Source organism: Rattus norvegicus, chromosome 7 (genome assembly GCF_036323735.1).
Source record: "Rattus norvegicus strain BN/NHsdMcwi chromosome 7, GRCr8, whole genome shotgun sequence".
Lineage (NCBI taxonomy): Eukaryota > Metazoa > Chordata > Mammalia > Rodentia > Muridae > Rattus > Rattus norvegicus.
The window spans coordinates 65,444,103-65,460,983 of NC_086025.1; the positions used below are offsets into that span (position 1 = coordinate 65,444,103).

The following is a 16,881-nucleotide window of genomic DNA, read 5'->3' on the forward strand; positions in this document are numbered from 1 at the left end:
CCCCTTGCCTCCTCCACTGAGCACTGAGCTCGCTGAGTGCTGAGGCTGGGGTCCCTTGCAGCCTCTATTGGCAGGCAGCTCATGGGCCCAAGTAATCATGCTGGCGGGGAGACCTGATTAACTATCCTTCTGGCCTGCAGATTAATCTCTCCATCCCTGAGCCCAGCCCTGAGCTTTGGTATATCCTGCTCTGAGCTGCAAAGGGCTCTGGGTAGCACGAGGGAGGCTAGAGCCTGTCCTGAGGGGGCCGGGTTGGAGGAGGGGTAGCTCAGGCTCTGTCTGTCTAGCCTCCCACTCCCCAGATGACAACGCCAACCTTGACTTCTCAGAATCAGAAGATCTTGTCTGGCTGGGAGCGGGTGGTGACCCACACCCGATCGCCCCCGCTCTCCGCCTCGGCTCCGGCTCCCAGGGCCCAAATTGTCGTCACTCTCCCAGTGAAGTGTCTGGTCATTTTCAGAAGCAATTTCAGGAGAAAATGCAGCTGCTGCTCCCCATCCTGCTTTTCTTTTCCCAGAGCTGAGGGAGCTGCCAGCTCCCTGGGCGGGGCCAGGGATGGGGAGGGCTAAGTAGGTTTTGAGCCTCCATTCTTCCTCCATGTTGATGGATGATGCTAGTTCAAGAATGGGGAGGGCTCAGCACCCTGTCCTGTCTCCCCTGTCTCCCCTGCCTCCCTCTCTCTTTTTTCCTGGAGCCCAGGGTCCATTTTTCCCTATGGAAAGGGCTGGATGTTTCCGCTGTGTGGATCAGGATTCACAACTTGCCCCACCTCTGCACACCTGTCCATCCTGCCCTCTCCAAGTGTAGGTTGCTTCAACCTCAGAGGGCCACAAGCATCCTAGACCACCCTGACTGAGGAGCCATTCAAGGGCCTTGCAGCTCCGACACAGTCCAGACTCAGTTTCCTCTTCCGGTCCCCAGGGCCTTTTCCTAGTTCTTGATGGAGGTGCTGGTTGGTCAGAGAACTGTTGCCTTTCTCTGTCACACATAGCTCAGCACCACTCTCAACTCAGTCTCTCCAGATACAAGGGAGTCCACAGCAGAGCACATGGTGGACAGGCACAGGTGAGCCTATACACATGAACTTGTGCCTAGCCTGCCTCAGCTCTGGACAACTGGACATACCCACAGCATGATCAGGGATGGGGGCGCCAGCTGCAGTGGACCCCGACTTTATGCCAGCATCTGAGATGTTCAGAGAAAGAACTCCTTGGTGCTCCGTAGCTGCCACGGGCACTTGTGTCGTTTGCATCTGAGTCGTGGGCAAAGCGAAGCTGCCTGCTGCAGCTCTCTGCAGTCTTTCTCCTCCACCACTGCTGGCTTGGGTGGCATCATCCACTCTTTCAAGTCCTCACTAATCCCAGAGATCAAGGGGTGATCAGCTACCCCCTAGCCTCGACTCCTGCCTTCCTCCGTGAGCTCCAGTATCATCAAAGGACATTATTCATGGCGGACCTTTGCTGAAGTCCTGCTTCCCTGATGTCGGGGCTCAGGGATAGGGATGGCCGTGTTGCGGTGTGTGTGTGTGTGTGTGTGTGTGTGTGTGTGTGTGTGTGTGTGTGTGTATGTGTGTGTGTATGTGTGTGTGTGTGTCTGTGTGTGTATGTATATGTGTGTGTCTGTGTGTGTATGTATGTGTGTATGTGTGTGTGTGTGTGTGTGTGTGTGTGTGTGTGTGTGTGTGTGTGTGTGTGTGTAGGGGCTGACAGGGCTGGGGCCATCAGCTTTTGGACTCTCATGTGCTCTTGCAGAGCAAACTCCTTCGGACTGTCCAGATTGGTTTCTGTCCCCAGGTTGGTGAGGGTAGAAGTGTGTGTGTGTGTGTGTGTGTGGGGGGGGGAATATGAGGTTCAATTAGAAACAGTTCTCTGAGGAACGTGTACTGCAATTGAAATGCAAACAGTCCCCCATTTTTATTCTCCTCAGCAAATATTCACAACTCTGGGTGCTAGTCCCTGTTCTTTGCCCACACAGTCCTGCAATTAACTGGGTAATGAGAAACTTTTAATGAGGCCCCATTAGTCTTTCATATCATAAAGAGACCTTGGTACCCAGCTGCTGCCCACATTCTGGGGTGAACATGGGGCCCTGTGTAGCCAACGTGACTTTATCACTATGACCCAAGTCCCAGGGTGTGGAGTGGAGAAAGGACTTCAGGACTCAATAAGCAATTTAGATGCTCATGTTTGGGGTGGAAATTAGAAAAAAGTCAAAGCCAAAAACAAAATCCAAATACCTTGGCTCTGGCTTCTTTTTTCATAAATTTTTATCGAGCATCTGTGATAATGCCGAACACTACCGAGAAGGGGTATAGTCACAGACAAGATTCTTGTTCTTGCAATGCTTAGTAGAGTTGATGCGTTTGACAGAGACAATGAGTAAAATATCAGTAGGGGAATATGGGGTAGTAGCAATTTTAAATGGGGTGATTGGAGGAGCCTAGAGCACACACTACATTCTCCTCATCCCGATGTAAAAGTGTGACTTTTCCAATCTCCGAGACTCAGAAAGATGGCCCTCTGTGCTCTCTGAAAGAGCAGATACATGGCTCCCTCAAAGGTCAACATGTCATGCTGTAAAAGCAGTGACGGATTTAGAGTGAGAAGAGCCCAGATCATGACTCTTTACTAGCTAGTAGCTCTGTATACTGGAGTGTGTCACTGAAACTCCCGGCCTCAGTTTCCTAATCAGAAAAATGGGTATTTTTTTTTAAAAAAATCTCTATCATGGAAGTGAGGGGAGTCAAATGCCCGCTGCATATCTAAGCTCCTGGTGAGTATCTAAACCCTGTGGCCAGGTCCTAGTTGCAGCTTTTCAAGAACACGACTGGCCCTACCTGAGTTCTCCGGGTCTCTCTCCTGGGCTAAGAAACCTACAGAAAAATGCTTTCATCTGAGTGGGATTTAAAGGAAGGCTGGAAGGGTCAGAAAAGAAGATGTCTGAGCTTTGAGGCAGTTAAGAGATGAGGTTGGAAGATGGAGTCAGGTGGGTGCTTGGGGGACAGGATGGGCAGGATTTGTTTCTTCTCTCAGACGACTGCAGGAGGGGTGGCAGGCAGAACTGCAGCCCAAGGCAGCTGAGGCAGCTGAGTCAGGAAGGAGAGGGGTGGGGTGAGAGGGCAGGCCACAGCACTGGTGGGGTGGGGGGAGGTAGGGTGGTCTCAGTGCAAGAAGACTGCATCTCCCTCAGGGTGAGGACCAGGAGACAGAAGAGCTTCCACTGGGAGAAAAGCAGAGGGAGCTATCTTCACCCTCATCTTCAAGTGGGGTTGTCTTGGTGGTGGCAGGAATGGAGACACGCGTCTGAGCTGTTCCAGGCTGACAGTCAACCCTGGAGGCTGACAGGGAGAGGGGCCGATGAGTTCTTGGAAAGGGGTCCAGGAGGCACAGCTACTGAGCTAGACTGACCTGGCGTGTGACTTTTTGAGAAACCACACACTACGGCATTCCTTAGAGCGCCTGCCTTGGCTGCCTCTGGGAAGTGGGCTGCTGGACAACTGTAGCACACTGCTGGGCCTGGTGTGTGTGTGTGTGTGTGTGTGTGTGTGTGTGTGTGTGTGTGTGTGTGTACATGCACGTGCGTGTCTGGGTATGTGACTGCAGCCTGCATTTTCTCCCCTACCAGCCTTCCTCCTCCCCTCCAGCCACCCTGGGATTGGTGACTCTCAGCCCCTCCCCTCGACTCCCCCAAACCCTCCCAGAACCTTTATCAGGGAGCTGGGACTGGTTCCTGCCACCTCCCCGAGCCCCTGCACTCTTGTCTCTCTCTGTCTCCACAGCAGCGTCACCGGCTCCCGGATCCTGCCAGCCGTCCAGCTCTACAGGTAGGTCCAGGGAAGACAGGGTGGCAGACTGAAGCTGGCACCAAGGACGAGGGGTGCCAGTCAGGAGGGGACAAAGGGGAGGAGATGTCAGAGGATGGTAGCCTCTGATGGGCACCGGGAAGGAGACGGGAAAATGCCCACCAGGATGGAGAGCTGTTAAGGCTTAGCATCTGGGGCCAGAAACAGGTCAGAAAGTTTCTATCTCGGGTTATGTAGTGCTGTAGAACAGTATCCAGGGCTCTTCCAAAGCTAACTAAAGGAACAGACAGCGTAGACCCTGTAAGCCTACCATCTTCGGGACCCGGAGAGCCAGCACTGCACCATCGCTCATTGTTGGGGCAGATCCTAGGGAGATGTTTGGGGACCTGGGAAGGGGAGCCAAAATGATGTATCCCCTTGTCAGAGCGGCAGCCAACGCTCTTCAGACCAGGGCTTGGATAGAGGAGCCAGGGGCTAGAATAACATGGTGGAAGCCAGCTGCTGGTCAGTCGGGTAGGCCTCCCGTGTCTCCACCAAGCTGTCTTCCCTTCAACTCAGCTTTGTCCTTCAGGCACCATGAGGAGCGCCATGCTGTTCGCGGCTGTCCTCGCCCTCAGCTTGGCATGGACCTTCGGGGCTGCGTGTGAGGAACCTCAGGAGCAGGGTGGGAGGCTCAGTAAGGTAAGATTCCCCTGACAGAGTCAAGGACCTCAGGGGGACTTGGGGTTCTGTCTGTCTGCATAGCTGGAGGGAAGAAGGTGGGCTGGTGGGGTTGGGCATTTTGTCTGTAGCTTTCTCTGTATCTCTGGTCCTCTCCTGTGTCCATTGTCTCTATGGTACCCCTCTGTGTCTTGGGTATCTGGTAGATGAAGTGTACCCTAAAGAATGTTCAGCATTGTATGGACTGAGCAGTTCACATGTATGTATATGTATGTTTACATATATGTATATACACACATACATGTATATATATATAATCTATCAGTTACACAAGTTAATTTTCAAGATGCAGACCCCCCCCTTGCAGACTCAGGTATCCAAGGTCCCAACCCTTCTCTTTCTCCCCTCCCCGCTGCCTAATTCTAAGCCTCTGCTTAGTCAGCCTGTAAAACAGAAAGCCAGGGTGAGCTTGGATTTCTAAAGTTCCTCTAAGAAAAAGAATAGACCTTGTCAGGTCGGCGGCGTAGGGGAGTGCAGGGAGGAAGTCTTCTCAGGGTTTTGAGTTGACAGCAGTTACATTGGTACAAACGCTTTTAAGATGATTACAGGTGGGACTTATTATACATTCAGTGTGTGAAGCCGCACTGCCTCTCCAGCTCCGATTTGTTTAGCATCTCATTACAGGAGGTGGGCTGAGTATTTGAACAATTTGGAAAAAAGTGGCTTCTGGGAAGCTGTGTGCTGGGCAGAGAGAGAGAGAGAGAGAGAGAGAGAGAGAGAGAGAGAGAGAGAGAGAGAGAGAGAGAGAGAGAGAGAAAGAGAGAGAGAGAGAGAGAGAAAGAGAGAGAGAGAGAACACACACACACACACACACACGCACGCACGCACGCACGCACGCACGCACGCACGCACGCACGAGAGAATGCGAATGCGAGGACACATGCTCCTCACCAGGGCAGCCATGCAGGTGGCAATCAGATGCAAATAAAACCCAGTGCTTAGGAAGTATCAGATACAGGCTGGACCCTGTGCAGTCAGGGTGGGGTAGGACTGCCTGGGTTCTTCAGAAACAAGCTTGCTTCAGTGCCTCAGGCAACAAGAACACCCCTCTGCCTCTCTTGGTCAGCAAAAGAGACTCTCACTCCCCCCAAGGTCTGTGAGGATGAGGCTACTGGGTGGCATACATGCGTGTGTGAGTACCTGGGAGACTTGTCTGGGGTGTACTCTGGTGTACACAGCAGCCCGAGGATGCTAGGACTCCAGAGAGGGGCACAGCTGAGGTCCAGACAAGCATCCCCTAATACAGTCCGCAGCAGCACTTCTCTGGGCTCTAGCTAATGGTGCACATGTCATGTATTCATCGACCCTGCTGTGCCCGAGTTCTTAGAAAAAAAAATCACGAGGAAAATGCAGTTTTCTTATGGGGCAGCAGCTCTGGAATCTGAAATTCTAGGTCCAGGGTGGAAAGGGGAGAGAAAACAAACAAGACGCAGAAAGCTGTGGTGAAGAGCAAGGGAGACAGTGAAAAGCCAGGGAGAGCACTGCTCACAGACACTGCGCACAGTAGGGAGTCTTGTGTTTGCACGTGTGCCCTGGCTGTCTGCCACCACCTGACCAAGTCACAGAGCACAGGTTAGAGGACACACGCTCAGTGGGATTTCTTGGGTGTGGCGAGTTCATGGCTCACTCAGTGGACTAACTGTGTCTGTGAGTAAGCTGGTTTTGAACTTGTGACTTTGTCACGGAGAGGTGGCAGAGCTGAGCAGGGATTTCAGGAGACAGTCACCCTTGACCTTGGGAGACATCGTGATCAGCATCCCAGGAAGTCAGTCCTTAGGCAATCAGGTCAACAGGCCAGCCACCCGGAAACCTCCACATGGCTCCAAACTTCACCATGCACATCGGCACCATGGGGTCACATTCAGGTTCAGGTCCTGTCCAAGAGGTCTCAGATAAGACTGGGTTCTAACATGGTCCTGCTGCTGCTGCTGCTGCTGCTGCTGCCGCCGCCCCACACGCCACACTTTATGCACCCATTTCTCTTCCAGGGAGGAAGAGGGTTTGGGGTAAGGCTATTTTGTGCAGGAAGAGAGCAAGCGGGTGGGGTGTGGACCTCATCCCTCAGCTCTCTGCTTCTCTCCCCTGCAAGGACTCTGATCTCTCTCTGCTACCTCCACCCCTGCTTCGGAGACTCTACGACAGCCGCCCCATCTCTCTGGAAGGATTGCTGAAAGTGCTGAGCAAGGCTAGCGTGGGTAGGAGGAGGCTCTGGAGAGGGAAGGGGCGGGGGGGCGGGCAAGGGGCCAGCGTTCTGAAGATTACACTGGCCTGGGAAACCCCTTCCTGGGGAGGGAGAAGGGGGTGTCCTACTTAGTTAATGAGGACAGTGATTTGAATTCCTCTCTGTTTCCATCTACACACGTGTGCCTGCCTTCACAGGACCGAAGGAGACATCACTTCCACAGAAACGTGAGTAGCTTCTTCCCCATCTGTGCTGACCATTTGTCCAAAGTTCCATGGGCATGGGTGGGGCCGATGGGCCGTTTTGGCCAGCTTCGTCTCAGCTGGTGCAGACAATATGCCAGCCACAATTGCTTAGCCAGCCTTTCTGAGTGGGAGACAGCGGGAGGAACAAGGAAAAAACAGGTGTGGGGGCATGGGAGCTCGTTCCTCACTGGCTGGCTGGTCACTGGGCACTAAGAGGCTCTCCTGGTGGTAAAGATGCTAAGCCAGCACCTGCTGTGGTAGGGAAGGAATACAGTATGTGTGTGTTGAGTGCATGTGTGGAGGGAGGGGTAGAAAGAGATGGGCAGAGAGAAGAGAGCTGCTAGCTGTGGAGTTCCGATGAAATAAAGACTAGTCAGATACCTTGGCCCGTTTGTAATTCCGGAAGTCAGGGGGTTAGGGGGGAATGGAGAATGCAAGGCTAGCCTGGGCTACATGGCAAGTTCTAGGGCAGCCTAGCCTACATAGACCTGGTTTGGATTGGGGGCAGAGTTGGTGATAGGGAACTAATATTCCAGGCTTAGAAATCTTGACATGTATGTTGACAACACTGGCCTTTTCTTTTAGGTGACATGCACGACTTCTTTGTGGGACTTATGGGCAAGAGGAACAGCCAACCAGGTAGGGTACACCCAGAGGAGGGTCTGGGTACTGCTAAGGATAGGTCAGAAGTGCCTCCCAGTTTGTCACCAGAGAGGAAGATGAGAGTTTTCTCAGTTGCCCTGAATGTCTATGGCCCTTTCTTTCTCAGTCAGCTCAGATCTACAGTCATCAGGATCAGTCCTTTCCCTGAGCACAGAGTAGGACAGCCTGGCTTGGCTGAGAGAGAGGGACAGAAGGCTCTGTCTCCCCCGCATTCTCCCAGCTCTGTCTCTCAGAGCTGTCTGTCATAGCCAGCCCTGATTCAGAAGAATCCTTCCTAACCACACTGCTTACTTCACCCCAGACACTCCCGCTGATGTGGTTGAAGAGAACACCCCCAGCTTTGGCGTCCTCAAATAGGCCAGCAGTGCAGAAAAGGCAAGTACTATTGGCTGGAGCGGGAGGGGGCAGGGGAGGGAGCTGCCCAATGTGGTTCTTGGAGATGCTACCGATGCACACACCTTTGCCCTAAAACACAGATAACATGGACAGTGCCCAGCACACCAAGTGTCGGGCACAATGACTCTCAGACATAGCGTGCCATCTCCAGTGTGCTCTTTTATCTCTTTCTCTGGTGTCAGGGACTCCGATGATCACTGAGCAGACAGAGCGAGTGGTAGGAAGCAGGGTAAAGAATCCCGTGGGGCTTCTCCAGTGCTCAACGCTGTGCTGGAGACGGTCTTCTTGTGACCTATACAAAAGATGGTTGAGATCACCTTTCATTCGTTATAGGTCTGGTTCACAGCCCAAGTGTTTGCCTCCCAAGGAGGTTGAACTGTGGTGAGATACAGACTGCTCAGGATGCAGTCAGGTACACTTGTGACTTACAGGATTCGGGCATGCTGAAAGTCTGTGGCAGGAGCCAGAAACCACATCTCGGCCCCCTGGAGCAGCAGGATGCATCAGGACCTAATCTAAACTCAGTCCTGGACCTGCTTTTCCCGAGCTGTCTCTCTTTGACCAAGCGACTTAATGCTGTGCCTTAGTTTCCCCATCTGGAATATAAGTGCGGTGATAAAAATCTCCCAGGGCTGTGGTTTGATAGACAGAGCTTTTATAATGGTTCCCGGCACACCGAGAGCCACCTGTATTATGGCTCTTCTGGTCTGGGAGCTGGGTGTTGGGGAGGGAGGGTGGAGGATGTCCTTATGTGTCCCCTGGCTGGCTTTTATCTGACTGCTGAAAGCCATCTAGGTCAGACCTCAGGACTGCGTGGGCTGAGAGATTCCTCACTTTCCACTGGTGTGAAAGTTCCTCGGGGAAGTCTAGTCAAAACACAGAGCTTCTGTCTTGACACCATCTACCCACACACGGCAACGGCAGCTCAGTTGATGCCTTCCATTTTGCTGGTTTCTAAAGAGAAGGAAGGCAGGAATGAGGGAGGATCTGGGAGCCTCTGCCGTTCTGCACAGCCTCTTGCCTCTCTCTCTTCACTCTGGGAATTCAGTCACAGCCTCAGGGTGGCCAGTCAGAGACCCAAGAAGCTGATTCTTGATACCACTTGTTCACGACTCCCTAGGACCAGGGTCTGGTCCCCTTTGCTGTTGGGTGAGAGGGCATAGGGGCTGTAATAACTGTAACTGGCTGATTACACGGTGCACACCATATCATTTTGCTCTCATTAGATGGCTATTTCAGTCCTGCCGATGGCCAGATAATTACGCACGTAGCTATATCTGGATGATATACTCTCCTCTGGCGTTATGCACTAGCTGTAAAGATAATTACAGTGCGATTTTGCCATAGTATTTCATACAAATGGTAAAGGCAAGTGCATTGTGAAATCTCCTTTTAATATTTGCCGGCGAATCCAAGCTCTTTCAGAGGGAGTGCAGTAATTGTAGCCTTCCTAATCTCACCAACAACGGTGTTCTAAGCCTTTTAGGTGCCGCGCTGACAGGGTGTAGAGTCAGTCCCCAAGGGATAGCATTTAAAGGTGATTAGAAGTGGATCAACACAGGTGACTGCATCATTTTATTTCATTCAAGCTGCTGAAAGAAAACAAGCCATTCAGAACCTGCCTTCAAAGACCAAGAGCTGGGTTAAGCAGGGGAGGACTGGTCGCTCTGGGTGGGCTGTCTGTGCCAGCCTCCTGGGAGTGCTGGGTGATATGAACTGGTCACTTCACCTTTCCGAGTGTGCTCCACAGACAGACAGACAGACAGACAGACAGACAGAGTGTTTAGCACATTGGGAAAGGGGCAAGCACCTGCAGCCAGCAGTTAGTTCTCCAGTCCCACAAGGCTGCAGGGACAACTGAGAGTTAAGCTTTTTTTTTTTCCAGGAAGCTGGCCGGCCCTCGTTCCCTCAGTGGGTGGGACAGAGGGCAGTGTTATTTTGTAGGACAAAGATGTGGTTTTAACGCTTGCCTAGGAAGCGCAAGGCCCTGGGTTCGATCCCCAACTCCGAAAAAAAGAACCAAAAAAAAAAAAAAAGATGTGGTTTTAAAGTCTTATCTATTTGTTTCTGTCTTTAGCACTCCACTCTCAGACCCTGGACTGCATCATAAAGACAGGGTCCCTGTGGCGGTCCCAGTGCCTGCGCTCCTGCTTCCCTGCCTGCAAGGTCCTCCTGTTGGCTCCCTTCCCTACTCTGCACAGATGCTGCATATGAACAGCCTCTACCCCCATATCAATTATGGTTTCTGTAGTGTCCTGCATTAAAAATACCATGTCTCCTCCTCAACAATAAAGGGTTTTTACAATGGAGTGACTGATGCAACAGGTGAACCGAGTGGGCTTTTCCATAAATCCATATGTGCAAAAAAGATGACACCAGGCCTGCAAGGTGCGTCATCGAGTAAAGGGGCTTGCCACACAGGCCTGATCCACCACAGAAGGAGAGGTGGTTCTCTGGCCTCCACATGTGTGTCATTGCATAAGCCACTTTGGTCACACACACACACACACACACACACACACACACACTCGAGTGCACACACATACATACATGCACACAAATGTAAAGAAAGCCCTATTTAAGTAGATACACCTTCATTTTGGATGCATAATAACTGTTCTACTAGAATAATTATTCTTCAGGCAATTCACAACAGATTTGGTGATAAAAAGAACAGGTATATACCAGTGTGGTGGACACCTAACCCCAGCACTCAGACAGACAGACACCAGTATGGTGGCGCACACCTGTAACCCCAGCACTCAGACAGACACCAGTGGGATGCACACCTGTAACCCTCAGCAAGTTGAGGCAGGGGGATCTTGAGTTTGAAGTCAGTCTTAGCCACAAAGTGAGAGTCTGTTTCAAGAAAACAAAAACAACCAATCCTCAGATTTGGCTCATTACTAACAATCAAGAACCTTCCTAGGTTCCAGTTCAGATAGGTTCTGAAAGGCTTACCTGTTTGTCTAGGCAGAGCCTGGGAAAATTCAGTCAGTAACTCCAGCACTTCCTAATTAGGGGGCTGTGCACGGATTATTTTCTCTCTCCAAATGATGATCCTGGGGAAGATGGCAACCATTGTCACTGGTTGCTTTCCCTGGGTTACATTGGATTATTGCTGTCACTAGTCAGAATAGCTGTAACCTCCCACATGAGGCCCTCCTGAGGCTGGCTTACCAACATTCCCATGTGAAGGGCAGGAAGGCTAAGGAACTCCTGCTCCTCCCCAAGGATGTGAAATAGTAAACTATGGCAGGAGACCCCTTGAGGCCCATTTTAGTGTAGCTGCTAGGAAGCTCCGGGGATGAGGTTTTCATGAGTGTTGCCCACGCTGGGGTGGGGTGGAGGGCTTTTCCACAGCATAGCTACCCACATAGCCTGCTCTTGACTGTCAGCTTCAAACTTGGACACAGGTATGTCTGCTGTTGCCCTCTCTATCTGGGACCAATAGAAATAGACCCCCCCCAAAAAAAACCCACACATGGATTTTGTAGTATGGCAGGGTTATGGACAAGCAGATCCAGCTTGATCCAGTTGGGGTGGAGATAAGACAGGGAGGTTACTACAGAAGCCAAAAGAGGCAAATGTCCTCAGTATTAACTGGCTGCTGTAGCCATGAAAGGGCAAAGCATTTCTCTCATGTTCTTCCTCTGTAGTGTACCAATTACCTTCCAACACTGGCACAGTAGAGCCCAGAACGTGGCCTGACAAGCCATGGGTGTGCATGTCTTTTATCAATCTGATGTGCTAACGGTCCCTGCCCATTTTAACGGGCTTTGTACCCCAATAAAACATGGGAAATCTCTCCAAGCTCCTAGTCTTAGTCAGGCGCAGGAGAAATGCGAAGGTGATACTCGGCCTCCCCCAGGCAACTCCAGGGCAGGACTTTTGGAGCAGGTGCTGTTTCTTGCAGTTCTTCTGCCTCAGGGAAAGTTCTAGTTTCCCACTGGGTGCCCCTTTGACTGACAGCTACGTGATGGGGAAGGGAGAGAAAGCCATCCACGCAGAGCCAGGTCACCCGACCACACTTGGTGGTATCTAGGACTACGACGATGGAGAATGAGATGTTGGCAACCTCTCCCTCACCCACAAGGAAAGGGGGAGGGGTCTAGACAGGAAGCTGTTGGGGAGGGTCCTTAAGGATTGTGATGGATGCCAAGAGATGTAGCTCTTCACAGCTGTTGGTTTCTGGGAGTGTGTGGGAGGATGGGAAGGACTCTGTTACGTTTGAGGGACTGGCTGCTGGGAGTTTGACCATGCTCAACAAGGGCAGCACAGATTGAACTTTACACACACACACACACACACACACACACACACCCCTTTGGTGGGGGTACAAGGATGGGAGGATGAACCTTGGAGGAATGGGTTGTGTGATTAGGATACATTATATGAAATTCCCAAATAATCAATAAAAACATTATGCTGGTAAAAGAAAAGTGACCCCACCCTAGATTATAGAGCCGTTCCCCACAAATCATCTCTCTGACCTTTCTAAAGTAGCTGTCTGCAGGGTATTTGAGATGCTCTCGCAGGGTCTGGGAGAATTTCTTCAGGCTGTGAAAGCCTCAAGAGTTGGTTCTGCTCAGATCTGGAGTCTGGCATATATGCTGAGCTGCCGTGGGTGACAACTGCCTGCCAAGTAGGACATAAGTGCAGAAAGGCTGCTCTCTGGTGGGGCTGACAAATATTACAGTGCCAGGGATTTCAGAGGAAAATCTCTCTCTCTTTCTCTCTCTCTCTCTCTCCCCACTCTCTCCCTCCCTCCCTCCCTCCACCTCTCTCCTTTCCTCCCTCTCCTCTCTCCTTCCACCTCTCCCTCCTTTCCTCCCTCTTCCTCTCCCTTCCCCCCTTTCTCCCCCTTCTGTCCCTTCCTCCCTACCTGCCTCTTCCCTTTCTTTCCCATCCCTCTACCACCCACCCACCATGTAACCCAGCCCAGGCTGACTTTGAATTTACTATGTAGCCCAAGCTGGTCTCAATTCCCCCAAATCCTCCTGCCTTCTAAACTCTGGGTTAACAGGCGTTTGATACCTCACCCATCTTCTCAAATTCCTATTTACTGTACTTAGAGCAGTGAGACCCTCCCCCCAACTAAATTTCCAGCTTGTTCTTCCCCATTTAGCTTTGTGCATATGCATCACTGAGACTGTCATTTACTTTAACATCTCTAGATAATAAATAGTAGGCACCTTGGTTTGCACCTTCCAGGTGGGTTGTTAGCTGGTGAAGTTGACTGGGCTCCATACTCCAAAGGCAGCTGGTGAGAGAGGCTGAATAGATCTTGTGAGTCCTATGCCTTAATCATCTGGAGTCGTGTCTGAGCTGTGGGGGGGCTGTGGGCTTAGATTTTTTTTAAAATCTACTTTATAATAAGGTTTTTCTCGGTATAGAGTTTATTTAGGGTATGGGGAGGGGAGTTAAAAGAGTAGTAGGGGCAGAGAAAGGAAGAAAGAGAGACAGAGAGACAGAGACAGAGACAGAGAGAGACAGAGAGAAGAAGGGGAGGAGAAGGAGGAGGAGGAAGAAGAGGAAGAAGAGGAGGAAGATTAGGAGGAGGAGGAGGGGGAGGAGGAGGAGGAGCCAGTCTTGAGCATGAGCACATGGGGTTGGGGAGGGGAGGGAATGAGGGGAGAGTCGGGGCAGAAAGGCAAGAGCAAGAGAGAAGCAAGAGAAAACAAGAGCTTAATAAGAGTTTTTAAATGGTTCCACATCCCTTTTAGCCCACTGTCCAAAGGTAGGGGAGAAAAGATGGTAAATAGGACAAGAGATGTGGACCTGTTCAGAAGTTTCAGAAGTTCTTTGGGGCGATTCCATCTCCATTTATCAGGATACCAGCAGTCCAGTTCAGTAGTGTCAGGATGCCAACATGAACCAACAGTGGTGGCACGATCCAGCAGAAACAGCCAGTCCTCTGCTAGGCTGAGTCAGTGGGCGTGGCCAGGACTGGCCAGGACACCGGGAGCAGTTCTCTGCCACTGTGCCTCTCTCAACGAAGTAAAGATCAGCAAAGATGGAAGGCCAACGAAGTGTTGCGAGGCTAGCTATGCAAGCCTCTGTCCCTGTCCACGGAGTTCTATCTATACCATCTCCAAACATCACGTGTACTTTCATGGGTCTTGCCTCAGCAAAAGACCACCTCAAAAAAAGACCTCACTCAGCAAAAGAGCAAAGTCTGCCTCACATGACACAACCAGAAACTTCCACTTCAGGGGGCTGCCTTACCCAGTTGTGGGAACTGGTCCTGCCATTGGAACATAGCACCAACCAGAAAGGAACTCTTCCATTGCAGAGCAAAGTGAAACTCCCCACCCCAAACCATAAGAGCGGGTCCCACGGCTGTTGTGTGTCCTTCTGTGGAAGACAAATGTCTGTTCATTCCAGAAAAGTCGCCAATGGGAGACCAAAGAAATAACTCCTTTTCTAGTCTAACCTGGTGAACCAGTGTGTTTAATTAGGCTTATAGCTTACAGGAGCATGAGGAAAGGGTTATTTACAAAATATGGGTAGCTTATGGTGGCTAAATCACCAAAGAAAATAATCTCAGCAAGCATTAACTACTTATACACCTTCAGAGAGGGGGTTGCCCTTCATCCTGGCAACCAATAACTTCCTGTGCTGGCTAGTTTCTTGTTAGTTTGTCACAAGCTTGAGTCACCTGAGAGAAAGGAACCCCAACTGAGAAAATGCCTCCATGAGACCTGGTTGTGGGGTAAGCCTGTGTGACATATTCGGGACCAGCCTAGTGTGGATAGTGCCACCCCTAGGCAGGAGGCCCTGAAGTAGAAGCAAGCCAGTAAGCAATGTCCCTCCATGGCCTCTGCTTCAGTTTCTGCCTCCAGGTTTCCGCCTTGGCTTCCCTTCATGAGAGACGATAAACCGTGAGTCAGATAAACCCTTTCGTCTACGAGTTACTTCGGTCATGGTGTTTTATCACAGCAATCCATACCCTAAAAGACACTGTCTATATATCCTGAAAAGGGGTGGGACCTCATGAGAGCCCCTCCCTCCCCAGGAGGGCAATTAATGGGCCAAGTCTTATGCAGATTTAGTCAGTCAAAACTACAGAATAATTCAAGAGGACAAATGCCTTGTCATGCTCTGTGGATGGTGATCTACAGCGTCCCCTCTTTCCCTGACCCTTGTATACTTTCCGTCCCGCCTCTGTTGTATTTTTTTTTAAAATCCAAGATTCAGGAGGAGAAAAGACCAAGTCCACGATTGTCCAATGAAAGCAGTCTGTATTTTCGGGTGCACCCAGGACAGGCTAGCTGGCTGCCAGTCAGCTAAGTTGGGATTTGAGTAAGCAGCCCCTGTCGGCCTTTCGAAGGCTCCCTTATAGGAGAGAATAAGGTGTTCACAGGAGCAAGAGGGTTGGTTGTTACGCATCGTGAGAATGGAAGAAACAAAGGATGGGTATTGTGTGCATGAGGTTGCACGCAAGTTACACAGGCCTAAGAGACAGGAACTGACTTACATTTTTGGTTGTGAGCCTAGCCTTTAACAGCTGAGCCATCTCTTCAGGAACTGATTCTTAATGGCAAATAGGAGTCTCATTTTGCAAGGGCTTAACACAGGGCAAACAGGAACTTCCTTTTGACTATCTTAAGTGCCCACAGAACTCTTAACCTCAAGGTACATTTTTCCTGTTTTGGTCTTAGATTCCTTGAGCCCCGGAGCGGGTACTACAGACCTTTCACTCAGGACTGAATACTTAGTAAGCACTTAGTCTCTGCAGTTGCCGGGTGTGAGTCTGCAGGTAACCACTGCCCACTGCAGAGAGCAGCTCCCCTGACCACAACAACTACAGTGACAAAACAGAGGTGTGAATGCAAATGTTTAAACAGGCGGTTTCAGAAAAAGGAGTGGTGGTGGGGGCGGGGGTCGTCACAGTGCTCAGTCAGAAGCAGGCAGTGTCTAGGAGGTCAGGAGTTTGTAAGAAGGCACTCAAGAAGGGGGGGGGGTCAAGGCGGGGGCTGGAGAGATGGCTCAGTGGTTAAGAGCACTGACTGCTCTTCCAGAGGTCCTGAGTTCAATTCCTAGCAAGCACACGGTGGTTCACAACCACGTGCAGTGGGATCCAATGCCCTCTTCTGGTGTCTCTGAAGACAGCAACAGTGTACTCACATACATAAATAAACAATAAATCTTTAAAGAAAAGAAGGGGTCAAAATCAAAAGGCACCATGTAAACTCAAACCTAGAGAATGAACTCATCTGACGCAGAGAGGAAAAGTCCTGATACAAGCATTTCAGAGAGAGAGAGAGGGAAAGAGAGAGAGAGAGAGAGAGAGAGAGAGAGAGAGAGAGAGAGAGAGAGAGAGAGAGAATTCTCTGACTATCACAGTTTTGTGTGCTAGACCCTATCTGAATGCTATTCCACAGAGTGTTAAAGGTCAGACCTGAGAGGTATCTCCTGTCACTCTTCACCCTCTTTTCACGGTCCAATTCCTTTCACATATTAGGAACCCAGGAGGGCGTATTAACGCAGATGTTGCTTTTTGAGACAGGCTTTTATGGAGCCTAGACTACGTTCTAACTTGCTATGTAGCTGAGCGTGACCTTGGCCTTCTGATCCTTTCGTGGGGACTGACAACATTAGTCGTTCTGTGGTACGGTTGAAAGGAAGGTTTTTGTTTTAAAAGATTTACTTATATAATACATTTATTATGTATACAGCATTGTGCCTGCATGTAGGCCTGCACGCCAGAAGAGGGCATCAGATCCCTTTATCGATGGTTGTGAGCCACCCTGTGGTTGCTGAAAATTAAACTCAGGATCTCTGGAGGAGCAGTCAGTGCTCTTGACAGGGCAACCAGCTCCCCAGCCACCTAGGAAAGGTTTTTATTACAGGTATAAGAGAGAGAGAGA

The 16,881-nt window shown here is 50.7% G+C and overlaps 1 protein-coding gene across 2 annotated transcripts; it reads left to right on the plus strand.

The window, feature by feature from the left end:
* Positions 1 to 3,714: 3,714 nt before the first annotated feature.
* Positions 3,715 to 10,325, plus strand: Tac3 (tachykinin precursor 3). 2 transcript variants are annotated; one of them, NM_019162.2, is given in 7 exon segments: positions 3,715 to 3,823; positions 4,374 to 4,483; positions 6,612 to 6,717; positions 6,902 to 6,931; positions 7,535 to 7,588; positions 7,914 to 7,987; positions 10,086 to 10,325. In NM_019162.2, coding segments are annotated over 5 exon segments (351 nt in total). In that variant the 5' UTR covers positions 3,715 to 3,823; positions 4,374 to 4,378; the 3' UTR covers positions 7,970 to 7,987; positions 10,086 to 10,325.
* The last annotated feature ends 6,556 nt before the right edge of the window (positions 10,326 to 16,881 follow it).

Excerpts from the sequence above, each read along its gene's own strand:
- Tac3 (XM_063263110.1), top strand. The coding sequence starts at position 4,379 with ATGAGGAGCGCCATGCTGTTCGCGGCTGTCCTCGCCCTCAGCTTGGCA. Across the intron at positions 4,484-6,611 it reads AGGGTGGGAGGCTCAGTAAG|GACTCTGATCTCTCTCTGCT; the intron begins GTAAGATTCCCC and ends CTCCCCTGCAAG. Across the intron at positions 7,589-7,913 it reads CAAGAGGAACAGCCAACCAG|ACACTCCCGCTGATGTGGTT; the intron begins GTAGGGTACACC and ends ACTTCACCCCAG.